Source organism: Sphaerodactylus townsendi, linkage group LG06, assembly GCF_021028975.2.
Source record: "Sphaerodactylus townsendi isolate TG3544 linkage group LG06, MPM_Stown_v2.3, whole genome shotgun sequence".
In the NCBI taxonomy this organism is placed as follows: Eukaryota; Metazoa; Chordata; class Lepidosauria; order Squamata; family Sphaerodactylidae; genus Sphaerodactylus; species Sphaerodactylus townsendi.
In genome coordinates, this window is record NC_059430.1 from 96,908,334 (window position 1) to 96,929,236 (window position 20,903).

Genomic DNA, 20,903 nt, shown 5'->3' on the forward strand with positions numbered 1-20,903 from the left:
TTGTGTTATATTCCTGGATTCTCTTTCTTTCCTCAACTTTAATGACAACCATTTCCCAGGTCTGTTCGCCCACTCAAATTCTTTCTGCTTTATGAATCTCAAGTTCTTTGCCATTTCAATTTGATTTCTTTGTTCTGATTTTTGGGTTAGATTTTGAATTTTCTTCTTAATTTTCTTATTTTCTGGTCTTTTAATCAAATCGTTTTCTAATTTATTTACCTTGTGTATAAGTCGACCCAAATATAAGTCGAGGCACCTAATTCTACCACAAAAAAATGGGAAAACTTATTGACTCGAGTATAAGTCTAGGGTAGGAAAGGCAGCAGCTACTGGTAAATTTCAAATCTACCTCACAGCAGACACCTTAGGTATGAGAATTGGCCTCATTTTAAGAAGTGCAGACTACTACTGCCTTTGCTAGTATACTGTGTTGCCTGCATATGTGTGTACTCCCCACCCCCTTCCTCTTCAATGGTTAAATATGAAATCTGTATAGAATGGAATTAGTGAAAGCTTGTATGGTAAATACATTTTTGCAATGCTGCAGTTTATTTTTACTACTGGCAGGAGCAACGAGTAATGAGTGCCTGGAGGTGTTTGTTTTTTTATGGACTGGGGAGGGAGGGAAAGGCTCTGTGAAGTCTGTGTGTGTGTTTTTTTAACTGGCTCATGCCTGCCAGCAGCAGCAGCAGCAACGAGTGGTGAGTGCCTGGAGGGGTTTTTTATGGACTGGGATGGGAGGGAAAGGCTCCATGGAGTCTCTCTGTGTGTTTTTTAACTGGCTTATGCCAACCAGTGGTAGCAGCGACTAATGGTGAGTGCCTGGAGGTGTTTGTTTTTTTATGGACTGGGGAGGGAGGGAAAGGCTCTGTGGAGTCTGTGTGTGTGTTTTTTTAACTGGCTCATGCCTGCCAGCAGCAGCAGCAGCAACGAGTGGTGAGTGCCTGGAGGTGTTTGTTTTTTTATGGACTGGGATGGGAGGGAAAGGCTCCATGGAGTCTCTCTGTGTGTTTTTTAACTGGCTTATGCCAACCAGTGGTAGCAGCGACTAATGGTGAGTGCCTGGAGGTGTTTGTTTTTTTATGGGGAGGGAGGGAAAGGCTCTGTGGAGTCTGTGTGTGTGTTTTTTTAACTGGCTCATGCCTGCCAGCAGCAGCAGCAGCAACGAGTGGTGAGTGCCTGGAGGTGTTTGTTTTTTTATGGACTGGGATGGGAGGGAAAGGCTCCATGGAGTCTCTCTGTGTGTTTTTTAACTGGCTTATGCCAACCAGTGGTAGCAGCGACTAATGGTGAGTGCCTGGAGGTGTTTGTTTTTTTATGGACTGGGGAGGGAGGGAAAGGCTCTGTGTGTTTCTGTGTGTCTATGTGTGTGTGTGATGTGTGCCGCAGGATTCAGTGGCGGAGGAGGAGGCGGAGTGACTACTGTATATACTCGCATATAAGTCAGGGGCTTTTTCAGCATAAAAAAGGTGCTGAAAAGTCGACTTATATGCGAGTATATACGGTAATTCATCTAATATTTAATTCTAGCACTGGATTACTTTGCACTAGTACAAATGTTTTAAAAGCCATATTGGCTCAGTTATATTGGTAAGAAGAAAATTTCCTTCTAGAAATCAGTGCCTACTTTTTTGAGTGTCAAGATTTAGGATATCATTCCATCTGAGAAAAAGGAATTGTTCTGGCTTTCATTATGTGATGTTCCGGCAACACTTTGTTGTAAGCATCAGAGCCACATTTATTTAATATATGAAGTCTGACAACCCATAGCTTTCCAACACACCTTTCTGTTTGCCTTTTTGTCATTTTTGTTTTGGAATGTAATGGGATCTTGACCTATAATGTATGTTTAAATCTATGTGCAAATTCCTGTACCTAAATGATTATATTTTCTAAGTGTGGAAGTCTGAATGTAACAACATACTGTGATTTACACCTTTGTTTTAAAAAAAGAGTTGAGTTTCTTGACATGCACATAAATAAAGCTGGTTCTGTAAAAATTCATCTAATATTTTCTTTTGTTCTTGTTCTCTTTTATTTTTAACTTCCTGTTCTATAAATATACCCCAAAGACTTTGCTCATATCCCATACTGTCTCTGTGTCCTCTACTGATTTATTATTAATTTAGAAAAATTCTTTCAACTTTAATTCATTCATTTTAGATATTTCTTTATTTTGTAATAGCCAATTCTTAATAGTATATTCTCTACTTTTTTCTTTCTGCTTAATATTTTCCAACTAATTGGGTTATGGTCAGAAACCAACCTGGGTAGGATTTTTATTTGTTTTGTATGAAAATTCAGCAGCTTTGTGGCCCAAATCATGTCGATCCTCGTGTGGCTAAAATGTCCACTTGAAAAAAAAGTAAACTCCTTTGATTTTTTTCCTTCTCTCGCCAAACATCTTTGAGGTTTAAGGTAGTCATTAAGTCGAAGAAGGAAATTGGTAACACACCGCCAGTTGCACCTCTCTTTCCTTTTCTATCCAATGCATTATTCGCTATTCCATTGAAATCTCCCATTATAATAATATTTTCATACATAAATTGTGTCACTTCTCTAATAGATCTTTAAAGAATTGAGATTTATTCTTGTTTGGGGCATATATCCCTATTAGTAATGATTTCAAATCGTTTATTGTAGGGGTGAGCCCGCGAACCCAGCAGAACCATAGAAGGAGCGCCAGGCATGCTGGTGCCAGCTACGGCCTTCCGGGCGCACACGCTCCCCCAACCCCCGCTCCCCCATGAGTCACGGGTCATGAACTGCCTGACTCGCGGTCACCAGGTGTCCCATACAAAAGGACAAAAGGGCTCCTGCCCTCAGGTGAAGATTAGACCCAGACACGGATGCTTCCTCCCGCACGTAGCAGCCCGATGAGATCATGCATCATGATGATTCCCCGCCCCAACCTCCCGTTCTCTCCTGCCTGCCCGACCCTTTGCGCCCGTTGAAACCCTAATAAAGGTGTGAGGGGCGAAGCGACGGCAGAGCTGCCAGGGATCACGGATCCGCGCCTGCCTCTGGCTCTCTCCACCAGATGAAATCTCCGCTGGCCTCGCCTCTTCATTAACCGTGGAGCACGTAATTACAAGCTGGTGCGAAACCGGGAATCCTCGAACCTCGTCAGTGACTTCACCGTCGCCTGGGAAAGGGCTTCGGTACCCGATCGTCTGCTGGATCCAGCGATCCAGGGATTCATGCGTTCTCGACACTCTCGTCTGATCGAACCACTGTAAGCATGGGCTTTGTAAAAGCACGGTTTTTGACAAGCACGTTAAGCGAACTGAAAGCCAACTAAACGCCGGTGGACTCCGTAAAGAGAGGGGAGCTGGCGCCGAATTGGTTGAGGAGATTGATAGGCAATGTCCATGGTACCCAGAAAGGGGACATTCAATCTTAAGGACTGGGAAACATTGGAGCACTCTGCACAGAGCCTCGCGGCGCCGATGCTCTGCTACTGATGTGGAGACAGTGTTATGTAAGCCATCAGCCTGCAGATCCATGGTGTCTTTGCTATGGATCTCCTTTTGATCTTTCACCTACAATTTCTGCCGGAATTTTCATCCACTAAACAGGACGCTTCGTCCTACTCCCCGCTTCACTTGCTTCTCCTTCCGTTCGAACTCTCCCGCCAGGTTTCAGCGTTGTGGCCGCCCTTCTTGCTCGCCTTCTGCTCCGCCCTCCCGTCTTGAAGCCACCGCACCTCTGTCAATGCTAATGGTGGCGAGCTAAAACTCTAGCAGAGCCGTGATACCCACGATCTGCAGAGGAAGCGAAAACCCTGGCGGAAGACGATGTCGACCTCCTCCGCCGTCTGCCCAGCCCACTACACTGACCACGGGGAGGGCGGCGCCATCCAGCGGGTCGTTGAGTATCGGCCCCATAGGCTATAACGTTCTCACTGAGCTCCGCGAAGGCGATACGGACGGGGGATCACCAGCCTTGCGTGAGGCATGCTGGAAGCTGTCATGCGGAATCACATAATGGTTCCGATGACTGAAAACCACTTTCCATATTACGTTTGAATACCCCTCGCCAATTTGTTATTTTGTTTGGGGAATACAATGCATAAGCAGCGAAAGCAGAGGAATACCGGCGCCCTATACGCTGCGCAGCTCTATGCGAGATGCACCCTTCCCGCAGCGCCAGATGCGTCCTGCGAAGGCTTTTGCTGCCGTTGCTTCTGGTCGAAGATCGTCGAGCGAATCACCCTTAAAGCGTTGCCTCGGTGCGCTACAAAGGCGCTGTGCGGAGTGCCAGCTGCCTGGACAATAACCCAGAGCTTTTCCAATGTTGGCAGAAGCCCAGGAGCCTGCCGCCTGGAATTCCTGAACAAACGGGCTCCAGGAGAGGGCCCTGCAGAGCCTGCATTCGACAACGAAGTCGAGTTCAAACACGAGCCCAACAACTCTCTCATGCAGCCTTTCCGCCAAAGGCGCCTCCGCTGGAGTGCATGAGGCGATTACCGCGAGGCTTAGGGAAGAACCCTGAGCTGGCGACGGATATGCTTAAAGGCTTGCGCAGGATATCGGATCTTCCGCCCATCAGGCCAGCCTCCCAGCCGCAGCCCTCTCCACCACCCGGGGACAGCACCAAGGCGAAGTGCTTCAACTGGGGCAAAGCGGGGACATTTCCAGAGGGATTGTAGGTCGCCCGGCAGGGAGGCTTACAACCCCGACGGAGGGGGGCTCTCCCCTGGGAGACGAAGGCCCCCAGGGAAGCCCCAGACCAAATGCCCCTGATGCCGGGAGGGCTTCCACTGGAGAAGCGAGTGCCCGTCGGGAAACTCTTACCCGGGCCTCTCCCCAGCCCTGGACCAAGGAGGAGAATACTAAATCAGCCCGAGAACCAAGGCCCGAACCCAAGCCACCTCCTCCCAGCGGTATCTCCCTCTCCTGCACCCAGCCTCTTTCCCTCAAGTTTCCCAACACGGAACCGCCGCCAGCGCCAGAACGGCTTGAGGACCCAGATGACTTGGGGAGACGTCAAGGCAGCGACCGGCCAGGCTTTCGAGTTGCTGCAGCAGGCAAGGCTTTAGCCCCGACTTACCGAGGGTCTCTGTGCTGCCATTTTGCGATCATCGCACTGCAAACTCCGCGAGTCACCATCATCTGCCTGCTCTGCTGCCTCTTGCGGTGGCCTTTCGGTCACCTTTGGAGATCAACCAAGTCAACATCTGGGAGCGGTTAAGCTGCCGCTACCAGCGTCTCATCCTTCTGCCTGGGCCAGTATCTTTCGAGTGGGAATCTTACTCAAGCTCCTGCTCTACCCCTGTCTGCAAGGCCCCTGGAGATTTCCTGGAAGAGTCCGGCCTGAGCCCTTTCATGAACGCCTCATCTATCAGGTACTCCATGAGCGCCGACTGGGGACCCATTGTCCAAATGCCTCCCGCCCGGCGCTTTCTCTCTCATCACCCAAACTGCTTCGCCAACCCACGAAGTCCAACACTTGCTTAGCCCGTGTTGCTGATGTGGCCGGGGACGAGAAACTGGCCTGAGCCCAGTCACCCGGCTCGGCCAACTGGAACTTGCACACATGTTGAGGACATTCCCCCCCATATATGGAAACATCCTCCTCCCTAAAGGCTGGTTCTGGACTTGCGGGAGAAGAGACCTTCTCAACTACATCCCATTTCGCCTCTCGCCGGGACTCTTTGCTGCTCTTAGCCGTCTTACCATCGTCCTGCCTCAGGCTCCACCCCTCGGAGCCCAACGCTGGCGTGCACCGCTCCAGCTCTTTTCCCTCGACCCCTTCCTGCGGATAGTAGCGATTACGCCGGGTCGCTCTTTCCAGCCGAGTATGTTTCCCTCCACGTGACCTCCCCTGGTGGGAGTCCCCGGACTTCTGCATGCACCTATAGCGCTAAGACTATTGTGGCCGAAAGCTGGCCTGTTGCCCTTCACGAGAGTCCATTAATCTCCACCTCCACCGCAGCTCTGGATGCTCCTGGCCTCGAAAGCAACAAGAACTTTCGATCAAAGGCACCGATATTAATTTTTAGATAATCGTACGCTTATGTGATTATTTGTTATTACTGGCATCTACCAAGGTTGTGAGAATGGCCACATAATACCGTATGTGTTGTTTTAATCTCTCGTGATAATTCCCCATTTAGGATTCATATGAGAAAGTCTCGTGATGAGTTACAAGATGTTGTATCTAATCTGGAAATAATGCATGTGTTGCCTCACTATGGTCATCAGCCCTTGGAGCTGGGCTGCTTTGCCGGGGATGGTTAAAGTACTATACAGCAATTCTTCATTGGTCTGATTGTATGCTTGTTGTTGATCTTGGCCTTGTTCAGTGTGTGTATCTGCTTTTGCCTGTACCATTTGTAAGAAACCTCTGAAGCACTTCTCACGCTGCAACCAGGTCCTCATGCTGCACAAAACAACTCAGCCAGCTTGAGCAGAAGTCCCTGGGAGGCAAGCATCCCCTAAATTGCCCTAACTAATTCAAGCTTCCTTCCTAAAATGTCTAAGAACGGGGAGATGTAGGGTGGAGCTCAAGGAATCCAGCAGAACAGAGAAGGAGGCGCCAGGGCATGCCGGTGCCGGGCTCACGACCTTCCTGGCGCATACACCGCGGCTCCCCCAACCCCCGCCTCCCCATGAGTTAGGGGTCATGAACTTCACCTGACTCTCCTCAAGGGGTCACCAGGTGTCCCCATACAAAGTGACAAAGGGCTCCTGCCCTCAGGTGAAGATTAGGACCCAGACACGGATGCTTCCTCCCGCGACGTAGGGGCAGCCCGGGATGAGATCATGTATCCACACTTGAAGATCTCCCCGCTCTCCCGACCTCCCGACCTCCCGTTCTCCCGCCTGCCCGACCCCTTTACACGCCCCCGTTGAAACCCTAATAAAAGGTGTGAGGGGCGAGCGCACGGCAGAGTTGCCAGGATCACGGGATCCCGCGCTTCCTGCCTCTGGCTCTCTCCACCAGATGAAATCTCCGCGTCTCGTCTCTTCATTGGGGCCTCGTGGGTACGACTACAGTTTATTGTGACCTCGACTCCTAAATATCTCCCTATCTTATCTTCAAAAACCATTATAGGGTTCAAACTATCTTTAATAAATAGGGCCACTCCCCTTTTCTTTTTTTCACTCGCAGATTAAAACAAGATTCCTAATTTTTTACATTCTATAATTTTCTTATATTTTTTCTTATACGTGTCTCTTGAACACAAATCACCTCATGTCTTAGTTCGTACAAATAGTTAAATATTTTCCTCCTTTTGTTGGAACTGTTTAAACTATTAACGTTAATAGATAACAAATCTATCGACATAATTATCCAATTTCCATTCATATATAGAGTGACCAACATTCAACCTTAATCATTTTCATACAGACTTAATTTTAAAAATATATTAGTCTTGTAAATGTAGGAGAGATGCACTCTGTTAAATCATATTAAAAAAATATATAAAAAACTAAAAGGAAGAAAGAAAAAGAGGAAAGAAAGAGAAATAGAAAAAAGCAAAAACCAAACAGAAAAAAGCAATAAGAAATATAAAGTGAAAAGAGAAAAAATATCATAATTAAAAAAACAAAATGATAAGTAAAACAAATAACAAAAAAGAAATAATAATAAAAAAGAAGTGTAGCACAAGAAATAAATTTAAAAAGAAAGAACCCATTTAACAACTTGCAGATTTTTTCCCTTCACTCCCTTTGTCTCCAGCAATCTCTTTCGGAAATTTTTGTGCTTGTTGTACATTATCTATTTAAAAAATTTCAGAATTCTGTATAAAGCTCATGCTTTCTAACATTCTCCATCTGAAAATAATCTTGTTTTCTTTTAACCAATTAGTTAATGGAAAATAATCTTTTCTTTTTCTTAAAATATAGTTCGGGTTTTCCTTTAACACTACTACTTCTTGTCCCCAAACTTTAAACCTTTCTTTTGAATGTTTCATTAGTACTTCATCCCCTTAGTCTTTTTTCCCCCAAAAAAATTATAATATCCCTTGGTGAATGATTATTTCTGGCAAATCTGGAATTTACTCTGTAAATCCTTTCAATATCTTGGTCAAGATCTTCATCTTCTGTTTCTAGGAACTCTGATAGAGCAATAATTAGCTTCTTCCTTACATCTTCTTTTCCTTCCTCTTTACATCCTCGTATTCTTAAATAGTTTTCCTTTAGTTTTAGCTCCATCAGGGCCATCTGATCCATTAGTTGATTTTGTTGGTTCTTCATAATTTCCACTTTGCTGTCTGTTATTGTCACTTCATCTTTAATACTTCCAAGTTCCTGTTTTAGTTCACCCACAGAAGATTCTATTTTCCTAACTTTATTTAAATATTTTTATCTCATGTATTTCTCTTTCAAAGGATTCAAATCTCTGGAGTAGCTTATCCAGTTTACTCAGCTTCCCATTCACATCATCTTGAAAAGAGATTATCAAATCCGTTAATTGGTCTAACCTCATATTAATTTCTGTATTGTTTCTTTCTGGAGTCTTACTGTTATTCCCATTGTTTGCTCTTTTTGCTTTGGTCGCCATCATTTTCTGGGTTCTATTGTCCTTTTATTCCCTTCTTCCCACTTAGCTTCTGAGTTAAGTGAAGAAGAAGAAGAGGAGGAGGAGGAGGAGGAGGAGGAGGAGGATTTATATCCCCCCTTTCTCTCCTGTAGGAGACTCTTTCTGGACTAGTTGATGGTTTGTCACTTACAATTTCCTTTCCCTTCCCCCTCACAACAAACACCCTGTGAGGTAGGTGGGGCTGAGAGAGCTCCGAAAAGCTGTGTCTAGCCCAAGGTCACCCAGCTGACATGTGTGGGAGTGCACAGGCTAACCTGAATTCCCCAGATAAGCCTCCACAGCTCAAGTGGCAGAGCGGAGAATCAAACCCGGTTCCTCCAGATTAGAATGCACCTGCTCTTAACCACTATGCCACTGCTGTCTACTCCCCTTCTTGTCAGCTACCCTAGTTCGTTTGTTTTCTATGGGTTCATTCCATTTGTTTGATTACCACCAGAAAAGGTTTGGAAAATTGCACAAAATGTGTAACTCACGGGGCATCGCCTTCAGTGGCTCCTTTCTTTCACTTTATTTTACTTTTCACAATTGTGGTAATGTCTGGGTTTATTTTCTTTTGGTATTTCCATAATGTCATTTGTAGCTGTAGTTGTTTTATAGTTTTGTAGTTCAGTCAGAATTCTCCAAGCCGGGTTTTTTTCCCCCTCCGGTAATTTTCCCATTCACAAAAAACGGGCGTATGTGGCTCCGCTCGGCTTTCTCTTCTTTCACTCCGTTCCCTTGCCTTGCAAATGGTGCTTTCTCCCCGCCACTCTCCAGTTCCCTCAGCAAGAGACCTTCTCCAAGCTCCCCTCTGAGGCACTTTGGAACGGTGGAGAGTTGCAGCGTTTATTCACCAATTTCTCCTCTTCCTTCACAGCTTCAGAGGATTTTTCGGGTTTTCATCAGTAACCCCAAAAAGACTAGTAAGCAAGGATTGGGGCTGCAACCATCTCTGGTGTGGCTAGCTGTCTCGGAGCCCTGCCCTTAATGTGTCTCTTCTTGATTAGATGAGTTAGTAGAACGTTTTAATATAAATTAAGGAATAGCTTGTACTCATATAATTAAATGTAAAGAATTACTGGGAAGATCACTGCATATGCATCTCATAAGAAGAAGCTTAGAGAAATGAAAAAAATAACATAAATGCATGCATAACCCAACTTGAGTTTCAGGCAAAAAGGTGGGCTATAAATAAAGGAAGAACCAATGAAGGAAATAAACCTCCCACATATTGGGCTGCCAGATTAAACTACTTTTGGTATGTCCCTTACAGAGCTTTCCCATGTGCCCCGAGAGGAGCAGAAGTTCTTCAAGGATTGTGCGGCTGCCTACAAATCAGGTTTCATTTCCAGTGGAGTCTACACACTACAAATTCCCAATACCACAATCACTGCTAAAGTGAGTGCAAACCACTCCTCATCTTTCTGGACTAGTTGATGGTTTGTCAGTTAATGCATATTCCAGGGTCTGAGTAGTGGGTCTCCTTAAGATCGATTGCATAGTTGTCCAGGGAGGCTCCTTGGCAATTCCTTCGGCAGCCAAAGATGGTCCAGGCTTTGACTGAGAAGGGTATACCTGCCGCATTCTTACCATTCATAGCAAGCAGCTACTGGGAAGGATTCTCTCTGAAAAACTGGGGGTCAGCACACCTCTGTGTCAGATCCCCGAGCAAAACCAATGTGAACATTGGCCAGTCACCAAAAATCTTTTCCTTTCTTGTATCCTCAGACTTCCTCCTGACTTAGGGCCAAAGTAGATTAGGGATTAGTTGTGAAAGTAAAAGGGGTACACAAGTGAGGGTGCAAACCTTTCTCCCCCCCGCAGCTTGCCTCTTCACAGACTTTTTCTCTGGGCATTTCATTTCTCCCAGCTGGGGCTCCAGTACTAGAAATGAGTAGTGCTTTCCGCCCAACACAGAAATGTCTTGAGGACGTGAAAGGAAGCATTTTGGGGAGGAAATTCGCACAGCTTTTCCCCCAAGACATCCTCAGGACATTTTATTTCTGCTCAACTCCCACTGCATGTTGTGGACCCAGTTCAAATCCTGACTTCATGTTCCAGAGATTCAGTAGGGAATTCCCAGTACACCTCTGCCTGAGAGGACCTGGAGGAGGCACAGAGTAGACCCCTAATGTGTAGTTAAGCCCATAGACTGTGGAGTCAGAACTTCAGGGCTCAATGTCTAACCATGAACATAGACTGCTGGATGGGGTAGTGTAGAGAGAGTTACTTCATGGAGTCAAAGCCCACCTGTGCTGAGAGTTATCCCGGGGACATAGCATTATGTCTTCATTTAATGGGGTGCTGTTATTTCAGGCTTTTTGTGACATGGAGACCAGCGGAGGAGGCTGGATGGTGATCCAGCGCCGGAAGGATGGCTCTGTGGATTTCCAACGCAACTGGAAAGAATATAAAATGGTAAGTCCCAAGAACCCACCTTTGCATCCCTTCCTCCCTTCTCAGGGCAGCAAAGTCGATTGATGTAGAAAGACCCGCTGCCTCGTCCACCCAAGCAGGAAAAACATGCACTTCCTTGTGGGGATGGAGCAGGCTCATGGCATTGTCTATGTGGTGAGGCTAGACATCTTGGTGGAAAATCCAAGAAGGGTGAAGAAATCCCTGCTCCCTCTTTCTGCCTAAAAGCAGGCTTTCTGCTTGCCCTTTGGGGTGACTGCTGAGGCCAGGGGAGGCTCAAAACCATCCTACACTTGAGAGCCCTTTGAGGGATGTGACTTGGGAACATAAGCTTACATCTAGGTAGAATGTATATTTGGGACAAACTCTATTAGGGAGTTCTCTTGTGCAGGTGAATTCATATCACTGGGACTTGTGCAGGAGAACTTAACCAAGTCTAGCAAATGCCTCTTCCCCTGCCCCACCTGTTAGAGCATTTTCTCCTGGGAAACCCTGAATTTGAAGGCTGCCATTAAAGGAGAGGCTGTAGCCCAGAGGCAATGCAGAAGGTCCCAGGTTCAATTCCTAGCATCTCCAGCTAAGGGTTAGATAGCAGGTGATGTGAAAGACCTCCTCCTGAAACTGTGGAGAGCCCGCTGCCAGTCTGAACAGACAATGCTGACCTTGATGGGCCAAGGGTCTGATTCCATATACAGCAGTTTCATGTGTTCTTGTTAAGGCAAGACCTTGGCTAGGTTGGAATGCATCTGCTTGGAATGCAGAAGGGCCCAGGTTCAATCCCCAGCATCTCCGTTTAACGATCAGGTAGTAGGTGATGTGAAAGACCTGAGAACATGCAGAGCTGCTGTCAGTCAGAGCAGTGAAGACTGACTTTTATGGACCAAGGGTAAGGCAGTTTCATCTGCTCATGTACACGCACTCCCAAGATGCAGGCAGCCCTGTGCATACAGTCCCTCAAGGAACAGGGTGTGGTTTGTCTTCCTTGCTCTGTTGCTTCAGTCCTGCCTCACCAGTTCCATTTCTGCTAATGTGCAGCTGCTGATGGATTGCCTTCAGGCACCTTTCAGACAAAAGCCAGGTAGGCCTGCCTTGGGTTTCCCTTCCACCTTGCTAAAAAGCAAGCATTTTGCAGATTGTAGAGAAGACTGGCTATGATGGGCATAGTAGGTAAGGCAGCTTCATGTTGTGTGTGTGTTCGCGCGCACGCGTGTGCGCATGCGTGAGTGCGCGCACCTCTGGCAGCCTTCTGCATACATTCTCTTAGTGGGACTCGGCTGACCTCGAGTGCAGAAAAAGTGGTGTTTAGTCACAGCTAGAACACGAACCCTGTTTCCTTATCTTAAACGAGTTTTTAGATTTCAAGTATAGACAAAAATAATTGTTTGACTTGCCAAACTGTGCCCTGTCTCTGGAGGGTTCAACTGGGGAGACTGCAGTTAGATGTGCAGGCAGAGATTAACATTCCACTCTTAAGTTCTACAGACAGTTCTGCAATTTCTCTACCTGTATTTCTGGTTCTGCAAGCTCCCATGTGTCCATGGCTATATAAAAATCCCTTTTTGCTTGTAAAACATAAAAAAGTGACTGATATGCCATCACATGTTGCTACCATTATTACTCAGCATTAAAAAAAACCCTGTACAGTACACTACTTTTAATGATATTTCCACATGGAAGTTTTGCTCTCTTTGGAGCCAGCGTGGTATAGTGATTAAGAGCAGGAGGATTCTAATCTGGAGAACTGGGTTTGATTTCCCACTCCTCCATCTGAGTGGCAGAGGCTTATCTGGTGAACCAGATGTGTTTCCGCACTCCTACATTCCTGCTGGGTGACCTTGAGCTAGTCACAGTTCTTCAAAACTCTCTCAGCCCCACCTACCTCACAAGGTGTCTGTTGTGGGGAGAGGAAGGGAAAGGAACTTGTAAGCCACCTTGAATCCCCTTATAGGAGAGAAAGGTGGGGTATAAATCAAAACTGGGGTGGGGGGAGAGGTCAGTATCCAACCCACATTGTCCCTTGCTTTTCAGTGATCATGTATGTGTTCCCCTCTTTGCAGTGATCTTTTCTGAAACTTGGTTCGGTATGATCTTTTGGTATGATATGGGGCAGCAGTCCAAGCACCTTTGGACTCTTTATGGAGCCTGCATGGTATAGTGGTTAAGGTGTTGGTCTGGGAAACCCATGTTCAAATCCCCACTTGTGCCATGGAAACTTTATGGGTGACCTTGGGCCGGTCATACACTCTCAGCCCTGACCCTGGCTAGTATTTGGATGGGAGCCCTCCAAGCAATACCAGGTTTGTGATGCAAACCACCTCCAAACGCCTCCAATGGCAAACCACCTCCCTATGGGGTTACCATACATCAGATGCTACTTGATGGTAAAAAAGGAGGAGAAGGTGGATATTTTTGTAGATCCTCCCCATGGCAGTTTCACTTTCATTGCCTCAGTTACCTGCGGCTGCCAAATATAATTGGCACATAGGTATAACTCAAACGGCTAGGTATAGGTATAACTCATAGGTATAACTCAAACGGCTGCCAAATATAATTGGCACATAGGTGTAACTCAAATGGCTGGCAGAGATATAGACATATCTCTGTAGCTTAATGCTATAGTAATATATTAGTTACAGATTTTTTTTTTAAAGTTCCTTGAAAACCTTTTGGAGGCTTGAGGAAGGGATGACAGAAGGAGGAAGAAGGAAAATGTAGAAGAAATACTATGTGGACACTGTAACGGTTGCTAGTGCAGAGTCGTTCATAAACAACAATGAAAGGAACACATCCATACCACAATGAAAGGAAATTGTGGCATGGATGCAGCCTCAAATATATCTAAGGCCAAGCCACTCAACCTTGCTGAGAATCTTCCCTCTGCCCCATCCTTTAGTAAAGCAGGAATCTGTTTTCTTCACCTTTCTGTTCTAATGGAATCAACAAGGGGAAACTTGATACAAATCACTTGCCTAAAGGTAAAACACCTGAAAGCACTGTGGCTCACAGACAGTGACTGTCTGTGGAATGCTAGGGCAGGGGTAGGATCCCTGTTCTTCCAGACAATTTAGTAGGCCGTGAACTGATTTGTCATGTACTCTGATATCATACCCTGAGAGGGAGCTTGGCTGGGTACAAAGCCAGGGCCTCCTGCTTTTCTTTTGTACACTTAACCACAGCACAAGAATGGTGGAGATTTCATAGCTATTTTGACCCTTAAGATCAGGTCTGTGTTGATGCTCCTACGTTGTAGTGTCATGATTAGAGTGCCGAGCTAGGATCTGGAAGACCCAGGTTCAAATCCCCACTCTGACATAGGAGCTAGCAGGGTGACCTGGGCCAATCACACTCTCAACGAAGCCTACCTCACAGGATTGTTGTGAGGATAACACACAAAACATGAGAATGATGTAAGCAACTTTGGGTCTTCTTTGGAGGAAAAAGGCAGGGTATAAATGAGGTAAATATGCCGCATCACCCCATATGTCCCAACTCGGCCTCTGCGCTCTGCAGAGGCCAACTTACTGGTGGCCCCCGGCCCCTCTATGATGCGGCTGGCCTCCACGCGGGCCAGGACCTTTACGGCACTGGCCCCGGCCTGGTGGAACACCCTTCCTCCAGCTGTCCGGGCCCTGCGGGACCAGGGTGAGTTCCGCAGGGCCTGTAAGACTGTGTTGTTCCACCGGGCCTTTGGAGTGTCCAGCTGCTGACATGGTGCCCCCTTACTGCCCTGCCCCTAGGGCAGTTACATCAGGGTCCCCTCATATTGAGGGGTCCTGCCATCCCCCCCCCCATGGGGGGGTAGGTTTTAACTCGGGGTCGGACGCCTTTTATTATGTATTATGGTTTTTTGCTGTTTTATGAGTTTTAAGCTATTTTATGGGATGGAGCCTATGTGTGTGATGTTTATATTTGCAATGCGACCGCTCCTGTTGATGTTGTAGTGAATGTTGTTCACCGCCTCGTTAGTCTCTTCGGGGATCGGGCGGTATACAAATTAAATAATAATAATAATAATAATAATAATAATAATAATAATAATAATAATAATAATAATAATAATAATAATTGATGTAATACAAAATCCAGCATATTGATCTTGTTTGCTGTGTATAACTGTTTTATAATAATAATAATAATAATAATAATAATAATAATAATAATAATAATAATAATAATAATAATAAAAATAAAGAAGTCAGTTGTCTTAGTTTGCTGCACATCCATTCAGACTTGGTAGTGTCATGCAAGTCTCTGCCAGATGTTCTGACGAGGATCTGTGAAATGTTTTCATGCTTATTTGTGCTCCCTTGACATTTTTCTGCATGCAGGGATTTGGGTCTCCACATGGAGAATATTGGTTGGGCAACGAATTTGTCCATTTGCTCACAACTCAGGGCTCCTATTCACTCCATGTCAGACTCCAAGACTGGGAAAATAACGAGGTCTATTCCCTGTATGACCACTTCTTTCTAGGCCCTGAGAAACAGAACTACCGGTGAGTCTTCATTTATGAATTTAAACAGTTCTCTTGTGTAAGCCAATGCCAATCTCTGGGTGATCATCCCATTCCCCTATGCTGTAGAGCCAAACACCTCCACAGAAGAGATGAACAGAAGATGGCTTTCAAATTGTTGCCACTTCTTCAGTGGGAGACAGATAGCTCTCCAGACATGATAAGTGATAAGTTAGATCTCAGAGAAGTGATAAGATAGGCCTTGAATCAGAAACACTCACAAACAACTTGTACCCCAATTATAGTCAAAATATATACAGTTTGAAGATAGTTGGAACCAAAGTGTTCCATGAGTAGATGCATGGAGGGCAGCAGTTCTGGGAGAAATGAAAAACCTAAGGTAGTAAGCAGTTTTGGAGCTTAATTGTTGTACCGCACAAATAATCTAAAAATTTTCTGAAATGTTTTCATTTCTCCCCTTTACCATGAGGTATGTCTGCACTCACCTCTTGAAACAATTCCTGGAGGACATTTTTCCAGCTTAAGGAGCCTTCTTCCAGCTTCAGTGGCTGTTCCACTGGAGGTCGGCTCCTTGAACTGGAGAAAGCCTTCAGACTTTGCTAAGTGGAATACTAGGGCAGAGGTAGGATCCATGCCAATGCTTCAGAAATTCTGTGGCAAGGCGTGCCACCCAGTTCCTAAGCAAGTGCCTTGTCCCTTTGTGTCTGCAACACAGTGAATCCCAACTCCTTCTGCAGTCAGACAAGTGTACTCACTTCCAAGTGTCAGAGGAGAAGCAATTGCCAGAGGATTGTAGTTAACAGCTTGCCCTGCTCTGTCCAGGCTCTATGTGCAGAGGTACAGCGGCACTGCTGGACGCACAAGCAGCCTTAGTCTCTCAGGAATGGACTTCAGCACCAAGGATGTCGACAATGACAACTGTCTTTGCAAGTGTGCGCAGCTGCTGAGTGGAGGTAATGAACTGAAGTGAGACAATTCAGCACACAATTCTGGTATTGCATTGCAAATGTGTATCACCTATGATGCAGGCTTACTCCTGGGAAGTTCTTGGTGAGCTCTAAGTAAGCTGCTGTGAGGCCCAAACTATAAGACACTGGTCTACAAGTCCCTGACTCAGCTTACCTTCCCCACAGCCAGATGGTAATTTCTCTAAGTGCCTGAGGGCCATTATTCATATTAAGGTAGTGGGATGGAGGGGGAAAGGAGCTTCAGCCTCCTGCCCTGTTCCATTCTTCCTGAGCTCAAATGGCCCCAAGAGGGGTCTCATTTGCCCCATTGCAGAATTGTTCATGCAAGTATCTCAATGTGTCAGAAGCATGGCATGTTAGAACTAAACTACACATTAAGTTTCCCAGTCTCAATTTGTTTTCCCTACAGTCATACACAAGCTGCAGGGAAAGGCATTTTTAAAGACCCCAAAATGCCTTTCTCAGTGGCTGCAGAGTGACTGTGGGGCAATGAGCTGAGTTTGAGAAGCTCTTGTCATCAGAAAACACAATGTCTAGTTTGGCCATTGGTGTGACTGATGGGCGAAAGGACTCTAGAACAGAAAGCACTTGGTTGATGTGGATAGACTGGAAACTATCGTATATAGAATAAAGTTGAGTTTGGCAGGTGGCAGGCAAGGGCAAAGTTCAGCTGTGAGCGATCAGGTAAGGAGTTGCAGAGTCTGTGGAAGGAAGTTCACATATAGACAGAAGGCAGTGAGAAGCAACTTCGGAAGTCTCTGACATCAGGCGGACAATCTTCCATTTCATGGCCCACAAAGACCACTTGACGCATCTCCAAAAGGATATCGAAGAGATAGAAAAAGTGCAGAGAAGGGCAACCAGGATGATTGAGAGACTGGAGCATGTTCCTTATGAGGAGAGGCTGCAGCGTTTGGCACTCTTTAGTTTGGAGAGGAAACGTCTGAGGGGGAATATGATTGAGGTCTATAAAATTATGCATGGGTTAGAAAATGTTGACAGAGAGAAATTTTTCTCTGTTTCTCACAGTACTTAAATCAGGGGGTATACATTGAAAATGCTGGGGGGAAGAATTAGGACTAATAAAAGGAAACATTTCTTCATGCAACGTGTGATTGATATTTGGAATATGATGCCACAGGAGGTGGTGATGGCCACTAACCTGGATAGCTTTAAAAAAGGCAGATGTATGGAGAAGTCGATCTATGGCTACCAATCTTAATCCTCCTTGATTTGAGATTGCAAATGCCTTAGCAGACCAGGTGCTCGGGAGCAGCAGCAGCAGAAGGCCATTGCTTTCACATCCTTTATGTGAGCTTCCAAAGGCATCTGGTGGGCCACTGCGAGTAGCAGAGTACTGGACTAGATGGACTCTGATCTGATCCAGCAGGCTCTTTCTTATGTTCTTATGACAATGCTGGCAACTGGGAAATGTATCTTTCCATTTACTTACCTGTTTTAGAATACTCGTACCTTGCTTTTTCCATGAATAGACACTCAAAACCACTTGCAACATTCAGTTTAAAATCAACAAAAACAAATTGCCCCACAATCCTTTAGATTGAGTGCTTGTTTCATCAATGATTTGTTTTATCAATGATTTGTTTGTTTTATCAATGTTTTGTATATTGCCCTGCTTTCTGAGATGCACACCTGATCACTCACAGCTGAACTTTTGTACCCCTTTATAGGTTGGTGGTTTGATGCCTGTGGGCCCTCTAACTTGAATGGCCTTTATCACCTGCCCAACCCGACTAGCAACCGGATGAATGGTATCAAGTGGCATTACTGGAAGGGCCCAAACTACAGCCTCAAGATGTCAGCCATGATGATCCGCCCTATGGATTTCAGAGAGGAATAAGGGATGTGCAGATGGACTGTCATATGACTGGCAAACACCAGCAAATACAGCACACACTTTTATGCAGCTTTGCAGCTCTTCAAATATTTGTGATTCATTAGGGATGCTGGGGTTATGAAAGTCATTGCAGTTCATACTGGTGACGACATAGGGCACTAGCACAGGGCAAGCATCAGATCCCCCACATTGCACTGCGTAAACACAGGACACAGATTTAAAGTGGCTAAACTTTTTTTCCCACTGAGGGAGAAAAACTAGCATATTTATGCTTGCAGAGATAAAGATGACCAATGTCTGGGTAGTGTCTCAAATGCCAGAGGAGGAAGCCAAGCAGGATGTCTTTAAGACCAAAGGGCCTTCTGCACATCTTCTATACTTCTGCCCTACCCAGTGTTGAACTGCAGCTCTGCCTCCAAAGACCATATGACTTCTCAGTGGAGCTTTGAAGGCAGAGCCAGCCATTTAAAGCTGGAACCAGGTAGGCTGAGCCTGCAGTTTGGTGCTGGGCCTTTGGAGGGAGCACACAGTTTTACAACTGGACCCAATCAGGCCCAGTTCAGCATCGAACTACAGGCTACACCTCCAAAAGGCATGTAGGCTTCAGATGTGGAGCCCACAGTTTAAAGCTGGACTCATTCAGGGTGGAGCAGAAGTTCTTAATGGGGAGGGGACCCAGTAAATCAGGGCACTTCCTTTCAAGTGGGACCCAGGTTATGCACCCTGGCTGTCCCACCCTAGATATGCCTCTGCAGATGACCTTAAAGGTCAGAATGAGATGGCAGGATGTCTTCTGCAGTCATGAACCCTCCCTTTTCATGATGGCACTGCAATACTTTAACCAACTTAATGGCCTGCAACATGCACCAGTTTTTACTACTTTGATTTCCCAGCGAGGGAAGCATGGGACCATATTTTAATTTCCAACACTTGGAATTCTTATCAGTTGACAAGAGGTCAGAAATCTGGTATTTTTGCTAACACACAGCACAGCTGAATTTTCCCTCAGAATTTTATAGGTCTCAGCCATGCTTTGAAAAAACAAAAGAACTGTAATGACTCAGTTTCTTGTCAGTCCTCTTCTAGAACAAAGATTACATGATCTTAGGACAAGTCTTCAAATGACCAATTCCTTAAAACTGTTCATTAAAGGGATTGTCACTGAATTATAAACTCTATCACTACATCCCTCTCTTAAGTTGTTATACAATAACAAAGTAAGATAATATATATGAAATAAAAATTAATCATACATATTTACATTATATACATGGTTATCACCCATTAATATAATAAAGTACACATCATCCAGTAATAAATATTTATAAATCAATCTGGAGGTTTTGTCTATTCAGTGGAATGTCTTAGTTTGGGTTCATCATGAACTAGCAATGTATGTTGGCAATCAGGATCAACTAAGACCTTGGATATGCTTTTCCCCCTTTCTTTATTCCATGTACAAGCAGATGGATATTAGATGCAAACTTGGCCCCTAGTTCAGATCTGGAAAGTCAGAGCTTCTCCTGTCAAAGTAATATTTTTAAAATTTCAGCTTCTAAATTCCCGTCATCCTCTTGAGACTTTCAATATTATAGAATAGTAAATTGTCAGCTATGGGCATATTAGTTATAATGCAATTTCCATTAAAAGCTGAAAAGGGATCAAGAGTTATCTACGAACAGGCTGCCGCAACATGTTATTTACTCAAATTACCACTACAATCAAAAGCTTTATTAGATTCTTGACTATCTTGGTAGCTCTTACAAAAAGCCTATTTGACTGCAGAAGATTTGGGCTAGATGTGTTGTGCCGAAAATCCTAGTCTTTGGCTAACTTCCTAAATGCTGCACAGGAAAATGTGAGGTGCTGTCACCAAAAACTACCTCTGGAATAAAATGCCACGCAAATATTCCTTTCTGGCTGGCACTCAGTGAGATCCTGGTGGTTACTTGTCAGTGTTCATATTTCTAGATATAAAGAATCATAGTCTGCAACTATTAAACTATCCTTGGAATTTCATGTAGATTAATCAACAGCTACCTTATATACTCGCGTATAAGTCTACTTTTTCAGCACATTTCTTGTGCTGAAAAAAGCCCCCCTCAACTTATACACGAGTGAACGGGTGGTGAGCAGGTGGGAGGAACAGGTGGCGAGCGAAAAAAGGCTGGGAGCTGAGGGTGTTTTCTGCACCTGCTCCCTGCTATGTGGACACAAAGGCAGCTCCCAAGTAAGCCTTGGGCTGTTGCTTCGCTGCACTACAGGTGGCCAGTAGCTTCATTCACAGTGAATATTCAGTGAATAAGTGTGAATATTAAATATTAAATGTATATGTTACAGAATTTTTGTTCAGGTCAGGAAGCTCCATGAATGCTAGGGAGCCATACTCATTGGGAAATCTGCACCATTGGAGCCCATGGTGGCAGGAATCCCACACACACACAGGGTGCCCTGGGGTGCAGCCACTGCCAGCACCTTTCTCTGCCCCCCCACAGTGTTTTTGGAAAGCAGGTGGGACTTCTGTCCAGCTGAGCTTGCAGACCCGCAAAAAAGACTTGCTTTGGGGCAGCGGCTGCCATCACCATGCAAGCATCTTCACTGTGTAATGATAAGCTATGCGTGTTGAAGGAGAACCTGTGGGGACTTTTTAAAAGGG

The 20,903-nt window shown here is 45.3% G+C and overlaps 1 protein-coding gene across 12 annotated transcripts in view; it reads left to right on the top strand.

Moving 5' to 3' along the window:
* LOC125434267 (angiopoietin-2-like) overlaps positions 1 to 20,513 on the top strand; it is a 52,043-nt gene extending 31,530 nt beyond the window's left edge. For 9 of the 12 annotated variants that reach the window (XM_048499409.1, XM_048499415.1, XM_048499411.1 and 6 more), the window contains 5 exons: positions 9,806 to 9,930; positions 10,849 to 10,950; positions 15,276 to 15,442; positions 16,244 to 16,374; positions 18,081 to 20,513. In XM_048499409.1, coding sequence (XP_048355366.1) covers positions 9,806 to 9,930; positions 10,849 to 10,950; positions 15,276 to 15,442; positions 16,244 to 16,374; positions 18,081 to 18,250 — 695 coding nt within the window. In that variant the 3' untranslated portion in view covers positions 18,251 to 20,513. Of the gene's footprint in view, positions 1 to 9,805; positions 9,931 to 10,848; positions 10,951 to 15,275; positions 15,443 to 16,136; positions 16,375 to 18,080 lie in introns of those variants that run through there. The other 3 variants (XM_048499418.1, XM_048499420.1, XM_048499416.1) reach the window with 3 other exon arrangements.
* Positions 20,514 to 20,903: the final 390 nt, after the last annotated feature.